This window comes from Silene latifolia, chromosome 1, assembly GCF_048544455.1.
Source record: "Silene latifolia isolate original U9 population chromosome 1, ASM4854445v1, whole genome shotgun sequence".
Lineage (NCBI taxonomy): Eukaryota > Viridiplantae > Streptophyta > Magnoliopsida > Caryophyllales > Caryophyllaceae > Silene > Silene latifolia.
In genome coordinates, this window is record NC_133526.1 from 805,537 (window position 1) to 824,555 (window position 19,019).

Consider the following 19,019-nt stretch of genomic DNA (forward strand, 5'->3'; position numbering starts at 1 on the left):
ACGACCCAACATCACCAATTATTGTGGAGCTTGACAATTTCTTCAACATAGTGAGGTCTTTGTTGACATTGATAAGATTATAGAGGGGAGATTGCATAAAGGAATTATATTGATAATAGTTGTTGTGTTATTGATATAAGTAGAATGATCGGTATTTATAATACCTTACAAGAAACCATAGGCACTACTAAAACCCTAGAGACAGCCATCGTGACGTAGCCGTCACTACTAAACCCTAATGGGCCTAATATCCTAATACCCTCCCGCAATCGTAAAGGCAGTACATAATACGAACTTTACGATTGGAGAAATACAAAGAAAAAAATATAAAGAGAAATCGTCATCTGTTCTTCATCTTCATTAAAGATCTCCATTTCCGCAAGGCTGGTAAACGAGTATAAACTCGCTAGAAAATTTCTTCGAACAAGAACGTTAATTTTTTCGGACTTGTCGAAAGTATGAGTTAATTTGTAGGAACCCTAATCAAACCTGACAAATATCAATAAAACGGAAAATTATCCGTCAAAATTTCAAGATCTGGAGAACGTTAAGTTTTTCGGACTCCAAATTTAATTGCGTAACTACTCGCCAGTCAATTTAAGCACCACCTTGAACGGAAAAGAAATCATTAATCAAGATTCAAAATAGAGGAATTAAGCAGATCTTTCTCTTGTAATGAGTATAATGTAATATAGTCAACATATGTAGATGGCTAACAGAGTATTGACTCCCATGAACAGAGGTACGAAGGTCATGAAACCTTGCCTCACATGGTTACAAATTTGCAATATACCCATTACCCACGCACAATCTATTGATCGGCCATGGTAAACTTCTTTCTATTTTTTTTTTATTTTTTTTTTAAAAAAACTAAAAGGTCATTTTTTTTTTAAGTAACTAAAAGGTCATGAATCCTGCCGGTGAGCGATGTAAATTATTAGCCCACCGGCAGGGCAGCGGAATTTTGATTTAGGCCTCAAGAGCGAGAGGCTCTGATACCATGATAAGATTATAGAGGGGAGAGTATTTCATAAACGTACTTTCTTATTGATAATTTTTGTTATATGATATGAATACATAAGACTGTATTTATAATACTAGCTCAAACCTTAACCCTAGATCTAGAATACTAACTTATTCTGCAAGACAGTAATATAATACTCATATAATTTATACGATAAGATATATGGTATATTCTAATATACCATATCTCTTATTCCTTCCTAATATCTTATTCCTTCCTAATACCCTCCCTCAAACTTATGGTAAGTCACCGACTTATCATGAGTTTGAAGATTACAAAACAATAAATAATAAGAAGAAAAAAATGTCGACTCCTCTTCGTCTTCATAGTCTTCTTCTTCATCAGTGCGTAAACGACCCGCCGTCCATGATAGGTGCGTAACTCGCCAGTACTTTTGTGCGTAACCGACTCGCTAGTCAATACGTGCGTAACTCGCCAGTATATAGGACACTACGAGGGGTAACAACCTACCCGCTCATATAAGTAAATACTCATGTCTCACGACATAAAATAATCAATACGCCCCGTCTTACGACACGGGAAGAACCGAAACGTGCTACAAATCGGTAGCTTATACTCCTTTTGCTTATAAGATATTGGAATTACATACAATAATCCCACTTGAATTACGTACGTACTCACAATGACCGCAAGAAGTTGCAGCCATGATTTGGTATTCATCAACCGTAGTCCCTCACAGAGACACCACAACATTTACCTTTTTTTCTTTACTCGTACAAATACGAACGTACGAACGACATACTCAAATAAGGGTAACGATTTTTTAATTAATTTTTTTTTTTCAAAACTAAAGATAAATTTGACAGTAAATAACGAAATCCCGCCGGTAGGTTTCTCACGACATTAATAACCTACCGGCGAGGTAGCGGAAGCGATTTTTGTAGAGTCCTCAGGAAAGAGGCTCTGATACCATGATAAGATTATAGAGGGGAGATTGCATAAAGGAATTATATTGATAATAGTTGTTGTGTTATTGATATAAGTAGAATGATCGGTATTTATAATACCTTACAAGAAACCATAGGCACTACTAAAACCCTAGAGACAGCCATCGTGACGTAGCCGTCACTACTAAACCCTAATGGGCCTAATATCCTAATAGACATTTCTTAGGACTAATTCCTCGACGGTAATGGAAAGAGGAAAGGATGCAAGATTCGGACAAACTTCCTTTTCATAATTTTCCTAGAGCAGATAATGACTGTGAATCTGTGATAGAGGCTCAATTTGACATGACTGATGCAAAATGTTTTTATCCGTGCAATCTGTTGCTTCTATTACTTTCTACCATCCTTTCAGATTACCCATACCTACCAGTTCAAGTTCTTGGACTGATGGAAAAAATGTCGCTGCAAAAAATGCTGCTGTGTATGGTGGTAGTGATGACTGAATACCAATTTAGACTTATTTCCATGTATTCCACTCATTATAAAGTACCATTCACTATAAAGTAACTGGGCAGGGCGCAATTGCACAAAATTCTTTGAGGTAAATTACCATTCTCTATTAAGTAGGGTAGCTTATGAAGAGAACATAACTCTCCAAGACCAGGTGGCATGTGAGTCAAGAAACAGCAACCAAGAACAAGATGACTAGCTCTATGCTCATGCTATAAGAAGCAGTGTAAGGAATCCTAGAAGTCTTTGAGAACAAGTTAATTGTCAAATGAATGACGATAGACACTTATGCCAATTGCCAAACGTGGTCTATGTTTTTACGCACGCATTGGTTACTAAAATATTTCATTGTAACGTATAACTTTTGGTTACTTTTTCCGGAAATTGATTTGTATTTTTACCGGTACTTTAATTGGTTACTACGGTTTCGTTAGGTTGAGTAACTGAAGTATCTCATGCAATCTACGAGTGGTGGGGAGGATGCGGGCATGCGTTTTAGTTGGTTGATACATGTACGGGTACCTTCACCCGCACTCACTATGCCCGAACGACATCCGTATTGCTTATTTATATGTCAATCTAAGTTTTTAATCCTTGAAAAAAAATTGTTTATCTAACATTTCAACCCCTTTATAGTGGCTTTATCTTGGTAATGAATATGGCCTTGGACGCATTAAAATTGTAGCTTTTCAAAATTCTAATTAGGCTAAAATCGCCATGCAAATATTTTACGTCAAATTATTTACATACACTCTTTCAATATTACTTCTAGCAAGAATCTTGAGCATGAAATTATATATGCCCGTGCATTCTGCACGGGTATTAAACTAGTTAAGTTTATCATAATAAAACCGTGAAAAGACTTAACAAACATCGCCAATTCACCATAAACTCATATGCTTATAATTTTAATGACATCTTACATGAAAAGATAAGACAAAATAAAGGAGGATTCCAAATTAGTGATTGAGAATTAGGATGCTCTTTAGTCCAGTGTAGTATCTAATTCTCTCGTACTAGATCGATCTAGACATCTTGCAAAAGTGAAAGTAGTGAAACAAATTGAAAAAGGAAACAAGATGACAACAAAATAAAGAAACCAAATACATTCATAGGTCAAATCTACGTGTCAAATAGTTAGAGGAGGACGAATAAGTTGTTAGGAATATCGTGTAATTAGGTAATTAATCTTAGAATTATTTAGTTCTTATAATTAGGTAAATTGTTAATATTTAGTTTTCCATATTACGTCTTATCAACTACCACTGAGCTCATGTGGCTTCAATCCCTTCTTACTGAACTTCGTGCTCCCACCTTTCCTACCCCTGTCATTTATTGTGACAACCTGAGTGCTACTCATTACTCTCAAAATCCCGTGTTTCACTCTCGCATGAAGCATTTGGCTATGTCCTTTCATTTTGTTCGTGAACGTGTACAACAAGGTCTTCTTCGTGTTACTCATATCTCTGGTGATGATCAGCTTGCGGACTTGCTTACTAAAGCTCTTCCGTCTCCTCGTTTCACGTTTTTGGTTTCCAAGATTGGTCTCGCCTTTGGGTCGTCCATCTTGCGGGACCGTGTTAGGAATATCGTGTAATTAGGTAATTAATCTTAGAATTATTTAGTTCTTATAATTAGGTAAATTGTTAATATTTAGTTTTCCATATTACGTCTTATGTATTAGGAAATATTGTATTAGGTTTCCTCTTCCCCAAGCTTTGTAACTAGTATATAAACAACCTTTGTATCATTGTATTATTCATGAAATAAGATTTAATCTTTCACCTATATCTTACATAAGTTGCTTTTGTTTGATTTCTTTATTATTTTTTGTCTCTCTTGCTTTATACTCCGTATTGTTGGTTTCTTTGGGTGGAAACACAAGTTCACTGTAATAAAATAAAACGTTTTATAGGGTAAGACAATCATAATTCATAACTGATTAAATAGTTGATCTTTTTGTTTAAAATCTCCATTTATTTTAGAGATTTTTCCTAAACATTTTTCAAAATGTATTTCTTTTTCTATTTGATAATATGAAAACATTTATTGATCATTCTATTTTTAGTGATAAAAAAACAGGATACCCTTTAGATATATTCCCACCAAATTTGATGCTATATAGATTGGTTGGTGCTTGGGGTGAGCAAAAATATACTCCATACGAGTTCTAAGTACATACAGTATTAGATTAATTACGAGTCATAAAGTTACACCTTTGTTAAAAATTAACTGTAACCCAATCGAAAACCCAATTCCACAATCCGAATTCAAAATGATCGAACCCGTCCAAGACGTTTAACAGGTATATAGAGATTCTTTTTAACTTCAACGAGGACTATTCTTGTAAAGAAAGGACGAAATTCATTGTTCCAATTCATATTTTTGTGAACAATTCTTTTTCTAACTTATTCTACGAGCCATTCTTTTAAAGTGGCATGTCAAGGCATATTAGCCACCGATTATCAGTTCATATATGTTTATTCAATTTCTTTTATTCAGGTTTGTTTTACGAGGTCTAGTACTCTAGTTTCTTTAGTGTCATGTGCATAAAAATGAAATGACCAAGTCTTATTTAAGAATATGAGCTTAACTTTAAACCACATTATCAATTATTATTAATCAAACATGTGATCATTAAAAAAACTCTGTCTAAAAAAACCCTAGCCTCCATCATATTATACAAGAGGCTCCCATCGATTGTCAATCGATCGATGATAAGCCCTAAAATTATTTCCAATTTCAATCAATAGTATGCATATCTATTTTCTATTCAATAAAAGTCTCCCTTTTGGTGAGAATCATTTTTCCGTCCCTTATTTCGGAGTTTTTCCAATTTATTCATGGGGTTAGTTTCATCAGTAATATAGTCAATAGTAGTTCGTTAATGGTTTGCGGTGTGTTCTTTCAAAGGGTGAAAGTAATTTGTCAACGATCTTTAGAACCAGTCAGAGGTAAATTTTATCTCATAAATCAAACGAAGGATCCCCTCAAAAGCTACATGAAGATAGCGATAATAGGACAAGCCAATCAATCTTTGTTTTGAGATCTCTGGTTTATAAGAAAATTATTTTTCTTTGGTTTCCATTAGATTTGTTTTCGATTATAATTATTCTTTGTAAGTGTCGTATGCGTTCTACTAATGAATTGTTCTTTTCTCTAAAAAAAACATGTGACCATTATATCAATATTTTTAAAACACTTGTGTTAAATGTCGACGACATTCGAGTAATACATTTCATGATTAAAATTAATTGACTTTTATGAGAATGTTTAGTGTTATGAATAATTATGATTTGATGTCTTCTTACAATTAAAGTTGACATTATAAAAGCGTACATTGCGCAATCCGTAAAACTAAAACCGACGTGTCGATTTCAGGTTATTTGAAAACCATCCCTTTTGCCTTTTTAAAAATGTTTAATAGGAAATTACTTAATAATACGGGTTAATGTAATAATTATCGTCTACTAAATTATGTGGGTGAAATGGACTATTCTTGTCCTTTATTATTTTAGAACTAATACTTGGTATAATCAAGCTACCCCATCTATTCCTATCTATATACATTGATTTTAGATTGTTAGATGAGGATCACGTGGAGATAGTTAGATGATCACGTGGGGTTGTAGTTAGATGCCTATTAAAAGTGTATAAATACTCCCACAGATTGTTCAAAATTTTCATAACCAAACATCTTTCAACTCAACTCATATATACTTCAAATCCAGCTAACCTTCCTTCCTATCTAAACATCAATGGCTGAATTGTTTGCACCGATTTTTAATTTAGCTGCACCAGACGAGAGTCCTTCTGCTCGCCGAATCCTTGTTAACCAAGTTATGGAAGCATGTCAAACTCAGGGCATGTTTCAGGTTAATTTCCTTAAATCGTTTTTCCTAATTTCTAACACTTCTCTTAAACCCGAGCTACTGAAAATTATTCAAGTTTTTTTGTCGTACAATTTATATAAATAATTTTTTTTTGTAAGTACTAAGTTTTTCTTGTCTTCAAGAAATACTAAATTCAAAGTGCATGCTTTATACGAGCAGTTACGCTCATGCTCTTGGTATGGCCGAACCTCCTCTTTACTGGAGAGACGCTCTTCAACTTAACTTGAACACCGAAATAATAGCAGATGGTTGGCCTACTATGCCACATAGCTTCCAGTAAGTCTCAAACCAAATGTTTAATCTAGAAAGTTACTTAATAAGTTAATATACAAGGAATGATTTTCCGGTAATTGATTTCAGGCCTAATGTTTTGGAATTCGCTACGAGTGTCGAATTACTTGAAAAAAGACTACTACGTATAATAAGTGAAGGTCTTGGCCTCCATGAAAACTATTTTGACGGAGGATTATGTCAGGCTCCCCATATTATCGTAAACTCGTATCCAAAGTGCCCGGAACCGACATGGGCAATGGGAATGCCAATGCATTGTGACCCTGGTGTTCTTACCATATCATTACTAGGGGATGTCCCCGGTACGCAAATTTATGAAAACGGGGAATGGTTCCGAGTGGTGCCAGACATGAACAGTTTACTTGTTACCGTGGGTCATCAACTACAGGTAAAATTTCAACTTTTCGTAATTTTCCGCGGTATTATTGCATATATAATAATAATAATATTTCATTTTTGATTATTGGTAGGTAATAAGCAACGGGGCATTCAAAGCCCCGATACACAGAGAGACAGTTAATTCCGACAGGGCTCGGATAACTATCTCTCGAGTATCAGAGCCGGCTGGTGACTATGTTGTAGGACCAGCAAGAGAACTTATTACAACAACAAATCCTCCTAAATATAAGAGTTTCAAGTATGAAGAGTATCTTGAGCATCACTTCCTCCACTACAAAAATACATGCTTAATCTTAGAACGTTATTATATGAGTTCTTAATAATCAAATTCGTAGTTTCGTGTAAAATGTGATTTTAAAATAAGTAGTAAAACAATCACTTTGCTGAAAAAAGATTGTCATCGACGATTATCAATTACATTATGAGCTTATTTTACATTTTTACTTTCGCACGTTTGTTTCAATATCGTTATCAACTTATAATTCTAAATTTTAGAGTTCGATTCACCTAAATGTTACGTAGTATTGTCAAAATTGAAATCCAGTGATACAAAGATGTGCCAATTCATGAGCAACACTACCAGATTTTCTACTAAGGAACAACCAATAAACGGAACTGAAACAATTTTACACAACAAGCGATAACATCCTTGCAATCTCCCTGCTCGCTCCGACTCTAGATTTTTGAAGAATAATGATAATTATGCAATTAGAGGTTAATGAGGCTTTTAGCTAAGCATAATTTTGCTGGATCTTGTATTTGGACTCTGGAGGTCGCGGATACTTTAAATTACAGTAAACAGTTTTTAATAATTACTTTTTGCACTTTACATTGCAAAAACAATTAAAAAATTAATTTTATATAATTTTTACAACCAAATATTTATTAAAGTAACTTAATATCTACAATTATGTCAATAATATTAATACGAGTATAATTAACCATAGTAAATCTTAATTTGAAATTATTAGTTGATTAAATAAATATCTTCAACTCAAAAGGAATTAATAATCCTATTATTGTAAAATCGATTATTATTTCAATTAATCACCTGGCCGGTGACGAGACTTAACAAACATCACCAATTCACCTTAAACTCATATGCATATAATTATAGTGACATCTCACATGAAAAGATAGGATAAAATAAAGAAGGATTCCAAATTGGTGATTGAGAATTAGGATGCTCTTCTGTCCGGTGTAGTAGTATCTAATTCTCTCGTACTAGATCGATCGGGACATCTTGCAAAAGTGAAAGCAGTCAAACAAATCGGGACATCCTGCAAAAGTGAAAGCAGTGAAACAAATTGAAAGTTGAGGACGAATAAGTTGCATTTATTTGATTTCTTTATTATTTTTTGTCTGTCTTACTTTTTATTGTTGGTTCAACTAGTCTTGCTTGTGACGGGCTAATCCCGTCACAAGCTTGTGACCTCTCACAAAAAAGGAGAGGGGACAAGGTGGGGCACCTCCCATGTGCTTCCCACTCACCTCTCAATGAGCATTTTGTGAGAGAAAACGATACCCGTCACAAGCTTGTGACGAATATCGCCCGTCTTCAATGAGATTTTGTGTTGTTGGTTTCTCAGTGTGAAAAACACAAGTTTATTTTAATAAAATAAAATGTATTAAACCGTAAGACACGGTCATAATTCATAACTCATTAAATAGTTGATCTTTCTGTTTAAAAACACTCATTTATTGTAGAATTATTTAACATGAATACTCCAACCTATTAGTGGTATTCTCATAATACTCTGAACTTTAGTTTAACTCACAATAAACCACACTATTGACCCCCTATTCTAATAATATACCGGAGTCCTTTTAAACCTGTTAACACAGGTAACACAACCGGTAACACTTCATCTTCCTCCCTCATTGTTTTTTTTTTTTTTTGGCAGCGATACAAAAAGATTTACAAGCTACGACCCTCTCATGGCCTTCTTAACAAGGTCATGAGCGGTCTTATTAAAACACCTAAGAACAAAAGTAAAACTTAGGCAATGGAACATCGGAAATAACACACCCATATCATCTAGAATCCCTCTTGTAAGATGGTGTACCATCTCCCTCCCGGTTATTTGGAGCAACAGCTTGAGACAATCCGTAGAAACGTCTAAATGTCGAATCCCTTGGTCCCGTGCCCAAATCAACACATCCTTCAAACCTAATGCTTCTGCTTGCAACGCCGATTGTGCCTTGATTTTGATGCTTCTACTGAAGAGAATAGTTCCATCATCCGCAGTCGCAACCCATCCAATAGCAGCTTCCTTAACCGACTTCCACCCCGCATCTACCATAACCTTGACAGAAGCACACGAAAAGGCCGCACCTACCACATAAAAGGGGTGTCCATCCCGCGGCTCAATGGGCGAACAGTTCAAATCACCCCCAACAACCCTATCCGCACCCCTTACTTTTTCCCCCTCCTCCCATGCCTTCACCACAATATCCACCGTGCTTCTCCAAATACCGTAAAACAGCTGAGGATGAAAAGTAGCTTTCTGAAAAACCACCCTATTCCGGACCACCTATAAACACCACAACGTACGTACCCAAAAACTTAATCAATCTAGTATCGGCTCCCTCAGACTTACCCAGATATGAGATCCAGTTGATAATCCAATGTCCTACATCCATTGAGGGAGCGCAGTTAACTCGGATACACATGCCCAAATACGCTTAGCAACACTACAGTCCCTAAAAAGATGAGCTCTTGTTTCCATGAACCCAGCCTCAGTCGCACAGACTTTACAGGATGGGTCAGCTTGGAAACCTCGTTGAGCAAGGCTAGACCCCATGGGAAGAGAATCGGAAATGAGCCGCCATAAAAACACTTTCCACTTTTGTGGAACTGGAAGCTTCCACAAAACCTTCTGACAAAACCTGATACTATTATCACTCATCCGTGTCTTGTCTTTATTACTTGCATGCTTCTCCATGAAGTGACTAAAAGCAACCCCATAGCCACTTTTCACCGAATATTCACCATTAGTCGTATGCTTCCAATAAATGCAATCATGAACCTGGGAAACACAGACCGGAATTGCTAAGATGTGATCCACAACCCCCTCATAGAAAAGATACATGATTCGTTGCTCATCCCAACTTCCATTCTCATGATGAATATCGCGAACCCTCAAGTCCTTTAAACCAACATTTTCTATTCGTAGAGCCTCGGCACTCGGTTCCGGTATCTCACCATAACCCAACGAGTAGTCCAAACATTAAGACTAGAACGTATCCCTGGTTTCCAAGCAACATTGTGGACTAACAAATCCAAGCCATATCGCAGACTTCTCATTCCCCATGACACATTACCTGACCTTTTGTAGTCCAAGTCAGTATTCATCCCTTGCCTCCCAAACAATTTTGCTCTAAACACCTTACAAAACAAGGACTCCTGACCCGACACAATTCTCCAAGCCTGTTTAGCTAGCAAGGCTTGATTCAAACATTCAATATTCCGCAAGCTAAGCCCTCCAGCACTTTTAGGCAAACTCAGAAAATTCCTAGTACACCAGTGAGTACCCTGACCCGACTTACATCCCGCACACCAAAAATGCGACAACAAAGAATTAATCTTGTTAGTCACACTTACCGGAATCTTAAAAAACGATAGAAAGTAATTTGATAGATTTGATAGAACCGATGAAATTAGGGTAAGTCTACCAGCCGATGAGAGGAAAATGCCATTCCACGAAGAAACCCTCTTCATGACACAATCAGTCAACGTCATGAATAAATCTCTCTTTGACCCCTCCGCTCATCAACGAGCGACAACCCTGTCCTTTAATGTGCACATCTCCTCCCGTGACGGGTTCCACGGAGGACGAACTAGGGCGTGAAGCCACTCCCGCAAGTGACTCCACCACAACCATCACAACATAGTCATAACCACCACCACAGCAACACTCCGATGATCAGCAGACAACAATCATACACGATCCAATCACAATCTTAAATCAATTAACAGTAAACTGAGTAAGGAAACCCTACCTTATCGCCAAACATGAAAATACATCCACAAACAGCCAAGCAAGACTCCGAGACGCATCCTACAACGATGACCACATCCTATTATAGAACTATACTCCTAACAATCTCCTGAAAGAGACAACAAAATGGCAAATTACCTAATAACGCGGACCGACGTCCGACAGTGACACGGACGACGACCACACACGCATCCTTCCTAAGCAAGCCCCGTCCTTTCCATTGTTGAGGTCTTGGCTACATATATGAGAGTGTATGGAGGTAGGGGTGATAGGTGAGAGAGAGCTAGGCTAGGGTTAGAGAAAGAGGAATTGCTGAAAATGAGAGATGAAATGAAACTTGCGTTTTTATATCGACGCATCAACAGCAGCCATACTTGGTCGAGTACTATCATACTCGGCCGAGTGGGCTCTACTCGGTCGAGTATTCACACTGCTCGACCAAGTACTCCCTACTAGGTCTAGTAAACACTCTCGTAAGGCACTCATCCTCACCTAGCCTCTCACCTATCACATCCCAAGGTCTTTCCTGGTCAAAGGATCGGTCAAAAGAGTCCTTCAACATTATGGGTATTACAGTCTTCCCCCCTTAAAAGTAAATTCGTCCCCGAAGTTCAGCCCACACATCTCAACGATGAGGTTAACCCCTTGAACCACTACAAGACAATACAACAAGTACTACCACAAGACACTAATTGTATAATACTACAACGATTACGAAATTCACGATCATATTACCCAAATATGTATATCATTCAATTCTTATTATCTTGTCAGTTATCACCATTTAGCTCATGACAACATCGTCGGAAAGATGAACATAGAAGACAGACATATACGAAAAGAAGGCTAAACACTCAAGAACTTTGTTTTAACTTTTGTTTACATGGACTTTTATATCGCAATATGTTATCTACCCCTCTAAAAGGAACTTCGTCCCCAAAATTCAGTACACTCAAAGACAACGATTACCCGTAGCTAGACACTATTAGCAGATATGTACTAGATGCACGGCCACACACACCTCCACTCATGATCCACAACTCACCTACGACTACCAAGGAATAGAAGAGACATGCATTCTACTTAGAGAACTACACAAGCATGAAGCGTCATGATACCACTGCCATCGCAACACAATCACGCAACATATTACCGTTACCGCTACACCTGAACAAGGTACTCTATACTGGATGTGAAGACAATAACAAGTTAACATGATACACACAGAACCAAAGAAATAAACGTAAGAAACTAAAACGAATCACATCACCATAACACGCAATACCCAAATACTCGGCCGAGTGTAGAGTGTACTCGGCCGAGTAGGCTCTACTCGGTCGAGTTATCACGGGCAAATAGCGATTTCAGCAATAAAACGCAATTCACCCACAACTTAACCTGCAACAAATCACGATTGCCATACCAAAGTGCATGTCCAAGGATACCAAATCTCAACCATAGTATACGAAACAAGTAACGACCTTAAGGGCAAGTACAGTCATCCGAATGAAAAAGTACGACAAGAACGATAAATATCCGTAACAACTGAAACGAGTCTAGAAATGCAAGAAAATCAAATGCCAGGACCCTCCTCCATCTCCTCATCACCGCCTGCACCTGATGCTCCAGCTCCTGATGTACTGGCTCCCTGATAACCTGCTGCTAGTAATCTCCACCGCCTAGCTGGCTGCTGTAGTTGGCTCCCCATGGTCCCGCGAGGCAGCCAAACTCAGTCTCCTTCAGTTGCCTCCAAAAGCTGGGATCAACTTCATAGCTATGGAAGGCTCACGTGTCCACTCCGGATCCTCTCCACCAAACAAGTTGTGCCAGCTCAGTCCCTATGCCCTGATTAAGGGTCATCTCATGCATGTTGCGGAGGACCAAGGTGGTGGAGATCCGCTCAGTCAAGTCACTCACCTGCATCCTAGGGTCATGCACTGGGGGTAGGGCGAGTACTGTTATGGGTAGAAGTCTGGTGTAAAGTAGGAGGACTCAGTCTCAACCGAGTCCACCCTAGGCTGTCTAGCCCTACGACGCTCACGAGGTGGGGGAGGAGCCTGATGTCCCTCAGGCACTGAGGTAGGCTCAGGTAGGTCCAAAAGGATGGTGGGATTAATCAAGTAGTACTGAGGTCCAGGTCTAATAACATCACCTACGGGCTCCCACTAAGCTAAGTGGTCAACAACGGGAAGACGTGCAGGGTCAGGAAGTACAAACATTAGTGTGAACACTTCCACTAGCCCCCTCATACATGTTCTTTATGAGGTCAATATATTTTCGAGACACACTCTTTCTCACCAAAGCTAGCCCACTAAAGTACTTCTCTTTGTACCCTATCATATGCCTTTTCCAAGTCAATAAAAACCATATGCAAGTCCTTCTTCTTGTCCCGATAGTGTTCCCTCAACTGCCTCATGATAAAAATCGCGTCCATAGTCGATCTCCCAGGCATAAATCCAAATTGTTTATCCGAGATGTCTACATATCTCTTAAGCCTTTGCTCGATTATGCGCTCCCATAACTTCATCGTATGACTTATAAGTTTAATTCCCCGATAATTGGAACACTCTTGAACATGACCTTTGTTCTTGTACAAAGGGACAAGAGTGCTTCTCCTCCAAGCTGATAGCATATTGTTGCTCCTCCAAATCTTCTTGAAGAGCATGATTACCCATTCGGTCCCTTTCTCCCGAAGCATCTCCAAACTTCTATGGGTATACCATCCGGTCCCTCTACTTTCTTAGACCCCATCTTCCTTAACGCCTTTCTAACTTCACTCTTTTGTATTCCACGCACAAATTCCCGATTAACCATGCTTGGTGTAAAATAAAGGTTATTTAGTAATTTTAAAAGAAGCGTCATATATAACAGTTAAGTTACGAATATTACATAAGTAACTTGTGGGAAACTAAAAATCACCATAGAACTCTAATGAAACCAACTTACGCTCTTTTTTACGCACAATTAGATCTTCCAAACATTTCAAAAGACTCTAACGACTCTGCAAGTGTATATCACTATTACAATAATAGGCTTAGATAACTGTTATAATTGGCTTTAGAAAACGCCTTAGAGGCGTTCTTTAAGTTAGCGTTCTCTAAAGCTTAGAAAACGGTTGGACCTGGTGTTTTGTATTCACAATCATAGAGAACGGTTGTACTAGAAGACCGTTCTCTTTTCCTTTAGATAAGAAAACTATTGCCTTATGACTGTTCTCTTTTTCATAGGAAAAGAGAACGGTTGGCTTAGCCAACAATTCTCTATTCTTCTTATTTTTTTCAAAAAAATTACAATATAAATAAATATATACATAATCGTACAATTAAAGAAAGACAAGAAATATTGAGTATAAACATTTTCATAACTTCAAGCCGACAATTACAACGTAATCCATATCATTTACCAGCATCGAAGACACCATACATATACATACTAAAATACGAGTATGTTGTATACCAGCGTCTAGTTTACAAATGACATACAAGGTAATAATAAAACTAAGAGTTAATTATAAATAACTCCCTTATATAATCGACTTTTTTTGAAATAACCCTCTTTTATATTCTTTTATCCAAATAACTCCCTTATAAAACTCTTTTTTCAACAAATCAATGCCTCCTCTCTGGAACTAGATTTATTTTTTATAATTTGATCAATATAACCTTCCTTCTAACGTAATCTCTACATCGCTACTATGTTTTCATAACATGTGATCAATTCCTTATAAAGTTTAGTGTTAATTCACTCAAATCATGCATTATAAACGTAGAAGAATCCAACATAATTCGTCATTTTGTCTTATTTTAAAGAACATCATAGTGACTAAATTGGTAGAATAGTAATTTAGCATCTTATGTAAGTGAAAAATGATGGAAGAATTAAATTTTTGGTCGGAAAATTCAAAAATAAGTCTCGTTCTGGTGAAGTAGCATTGATTTGTATAAAAACATGTTTTAAAAGGGAGTTATTTGAATAAAAAATTATAAAATGAAGTTATTTCAAAAAAGTCGATTATATAAGGGAATTATTTATAATTTACTCAAAATTTAACACAATATACACCTATACGATTAGCTCCATGCACCATGTTCCATAACTCAATTTACTTTCTCAAGATCAGGCTGCTTGAGCTTAGTTGCGTCTTTTGCATGTTCTTTTTTATTTCCCCGTAACACGACTTTAGGTCTATTCAAAACCCGCTTGTAACCTCGCAACCTTGCCTCTGTAACCATAGATGATCACTCTAAGTCTCTAATGCAGCGAAACAAGCCGTAATCACCTAATCAACGACATTATACAGAAATACCTCTCCTTCCCCCTCTTGCAACATCATAATCGAATGGACGTACTGTCATGAATACTTTATGGAGCTGAAAAGATTGCATGGTCTTAATAATTTTTTTTTTTTTTTGGTGTTGACTAGGAGTTTCCCCCTACCGACAGTTGGGACAATCTCCTTCAGGGTACTGAAGGCAATTTAATGGGTTGACTCCTCCCAAATTTGGCTTTTTCATTCGCAAGAGTCAGGAATCGAACCCCTGACCACTTGTTTAAGATGAGAGAGCCCTTACCACTCACACCAGCCAACTTTGGTATGATCTTAATAATTATGAGAGACTGTTTTCCACCTATAATGACACAATACACTTAACTAACAAGAATTTTGCCCACTGCATAATATTGTTGGCATCAAAGTTGATAAAGAACCTTTAGTCACTTAACTCAATGTAACTGATATATTCATTATAGAAAATATTAGCATTCCTTAGTTTTTCTTAGTAAATAGTAACAAAATAACATGCTTTAATGGCCTAAAATTTATCGCAAAAATGATGTTGGAGTTGTACCTTTTTAGGAGTCACAAGTCAAATTTTCAGGATTAATTTCAAAACTCGGTCTATAAAAACATAGAAACTCATTAAAGAATTATTTGGAGAAAGCAAATTCAATCTCTCCTATACATTTGAATCAAGTAATAAAATCAGAAAAATAGAAGACAAATTTCACATAAATTCAATCAATTTGTAGTCTTAAATTACACTTTTATCATGGACTAGTCGCTGCGCCGCGCCCTCCCGGGCGCGGAGCTTCAATTTGTCGTACATTTGACAATAATTTGAGTGTATTTTGGTGTCATTGTAGTTTGTGTACCTTTAGATTTGTAGGTTATTTTTTTTACGTTGTTTGCCTTTAACGGTGCCTAGATTGAACTTTAGCGGTTTGATATAATCCTGGTAAGGCCAATGTTTTAGTATAGCGTAAGTGGAACCGCGTACAAACATTGTCAAAGCATGATGAACGCAGGCCTAAACGATGTTGGTGCCATTAAACTTGGCCAGAGGCAGGAATATATACATTTAGAACAACGTATTTTTGCTGAAAATCTTAATAATTACACACCCAAAAGTAGAGGTTTCTAGTAGTTATATGTTTCTAATCTGTTGCTGAGATTTGTTTTCAACAGTGTCATTCCGGCTTTTGCAGATTTAAGTAGAACTGTTTCAGAGACACCTAACCTTAAACGTTTCTTGCTTACACGTGGCAGCGTGCACTTGCAACAAATCGGCTTCAAAATTCTTCAAAAGTTCGATGATATATTTGTTGGCTAGATTAGAGATATCTTCGTGAGCATCCACTTCAACTCTTGAATTCTAGAGAGAGCTGCAGTAGGTACGACCTGAACGTACAATTTAGTTACCCTTAATCTGGTTGCCGTGCATTCGAGATAGGCCTGTTTTTCCTGCATTTAAGAAACATGTACGAATGTTTAGTTAAAGAATAAAAGTATGTGTTACCGCTAGTCATTCTCCCGAGCTGGCATAAAACAAGGGCAAGAGCTTAAAATTGGTGAAGGTTATGTATTCAGACTATTACAGTGCTGTAAATGTCTTTGTTGGTGGCAAATATTCAGGGTTTGAAATGAATATAGCAGAGTTTACAAGTCCCAAACCTGTGGAGTCATACAGTATAAGATGTGAGCCTTCAATTCCAACAGCCTCTCCATATTTTCAGTATATGCAGATAAAGTATACACTCCAGTCTCGTCTGCTACTTCAAACGTTGCTACCATCCTGTTTACACCAAAAACATTATGGAGACAAGGGTTTAAGATTTGGTTTCCAGCCTTTTGGTTGTTACATTAATACCTTGGAGTGGAGATTACGTCTTCCTGTAGGCAAGCATTACACATATATGCAACACCTATTTCTTCACGTTGCCGCATCGCAATTACTACAACCAAGGTATAAGTGGACATCTTTCGGGTCAAACTGATGTAGTAGCACATGTAGCCAGTGGTGTTCCTCCTGTAAGGTGTTGTTTATCTGTATTTTGAAGGTATTAAATTGTACTTAGCAATTTCTATTGGATAGTAATTCCTGAACATGAATGTTATGTAATTTTCATTCAAAGCCTTCTAATGCAGTACGATTGTTTCCTTTTTTGTGCATGTGTTTTTTAAAGTGAGACGTATATTAGACTTACCCCTTTATCGAGGAGACTTTCAATTGTTGTGATCGCACGTGTGATTTCTGGAAGACGAACTTCGAAGACATGTTGTCTTTTTGCTTGAAGTAGGGTTTTGTTTTGCGTTGCCCTGTATTTGTTAACATTTAGTATTGTCTGTAAGACGGTTAGGTAATAGCTTGTTATGCAGTATCTCATACCAAGTCCTGAGCGTGTCGGCCTCTTTGCCTGGTGGATCTAAGACGACGTATGTTGAATGCGTTGTTGAGAGGGAGAAACCTGAAGTTCACAACGTTGTTACGTTGGTCATGTATAACAGTTATAACCGATCTTAAAGTGATCTAATTTGATAATAAAATTACCTTTTTGGTAGCTTGGCATTAGAGCTGTAAAGGCAACAACAGGAAATTTGTATGCTATGGATTGCAAGGACCAACACTCTTTCAAAGGCATATCTGACCAGGCTGTTACTATCATAATCTGTTCATGGCTGCACATGCAAACGGCAAGTGAAAACGATTTTTTTGACATAGGTATAGTTCCTTAAAGTTTGGAGATTATCATTTAATTGGGATTGTCCTCACCTCTGATCAATAATCATTACTTCGCAAACATCTGATGTCTGGCCTTCGTTGGCAGTAGTATGGCAGCAGCGGTCAATATATATAACAACGCCTAGCACATCTAAAATTAAAAGATTAAGTAAATTACAAATTGTTTTTTTGTTTTTTTTTTTAAAGGATGGGGGGTTATATGTTATAGGATTTTAAGGAAAATGTCAACTTTAGTCCAGCGTGTCTTACCATAGCGATCTTCCAGTGTAACCTTTCTGGGGATTGATCCAATTAAAATGTAATTAGATGTTGCAGGAACTTTTGCATCAGATACAGGCTGGACTATGGTATTTATGTTGAAATATAGGTCGTACATCTGTTCAGCGGGTCCTTCTGAAGGCGTGTCAACGACTAACTGTATTGTTGCATTGGAAATGTCGTACTCCATGTCGTCATGGATCATGTCTTCAAATATTTCTAGATCATCATTGTGTAGGAATGTCTGCATCTTAGTACCCTGCAACAAGGTAGACAATTTGTTCACCCGAAAAAGATATATGTAATACGAGTATTTTTTTTTTGTTCAGCAGCTTGTTTAAGCTTTTGTTTTGGCGGTGATGAACATTTACTACACAATACTCGTGTAGAATTTAAAATTTCAGTTTCCGGCAAGAGCGTTTTATCTATAGTTTATGCATAATTATAAAGTCAAGGTTAGCGTGCTTAGGTCTGAAAACTTCTAATTCTGCGGTTGCGTAGGCTGTGGCCGGCGGTGTTTCTGAGCATCATTTAAATTTGCTTCTAATTCATTTAGGTGAACATATCAGTACTAATTAAGTCAAATCTACATGGGATGCCACCCTTGTTTAAAAACATGCTGTACCTTTTTTTTTTTTTGGTACTTATGTTAACAATGGCATAACTAAATGAATATTTTCCAGCTATTAAGGAATCTTGTAAATGATTGGCCTATT

At 37.2% G+C, this 19,019-nt stretch overlaps 2 protein-coding genes across 2 annotated transcripts; one reads left to right on the plus strand and one right to left on the minus strand.

The window, feature by feature from the left end:
• Nucleotides 1-6,135: 6,135 nt before the first annotated feature.
• Nucleotides 6,136-7,437, plus strand: LOC141641681 (flavanone 3-dioxygenase 2-like). Its single transcript, XM_074450347.1, has 3 exons — nucleotides 6,136-6,611; nucleotides 6,696-7,014; nucleotides 7,097-7,437. Exons 1-3 carry the CDS (start codon nucleotides 6,478-6,480, stop codon nucleotides 7,343-7,345), a joined length of 702 nt encoding a protein of 233 aa, XP_074306448.1. The 5' UTR covers nucleotides 6,136-6,477; the 3' UTR covers nucleotides 7,346-7,437.
• Nucleotides 7,438-8,950: 1,513 nt separating this feature from the next.
• On the minus strand, nucleotides 8,951-12,734 carry LOC141595809 (uncharacterized). The gene is made up of 6 exons (XM_074416130.1): nucleotides 12,608-12,734; nucleotides 12,425-12,507; nucleotides 10,630-10,740; nucleotides 9,701-10,054; nucleotides 9,626-9,658; nucleotides 8,951-9,559 (listed from the first exon to the last, which is right to left on the minus strand). Exons 1-6 carry the CDS (start codon nucleotides 12,732-12,734, stop codon nucleotides 8,951-8,953), a joined length of 1,317 nt encoding a protein of 438 aa, XP_074272231.1.
• Between the last annotated feature and the right edge of the window lie 6,285 nt (nucleotides 12,735-19,019).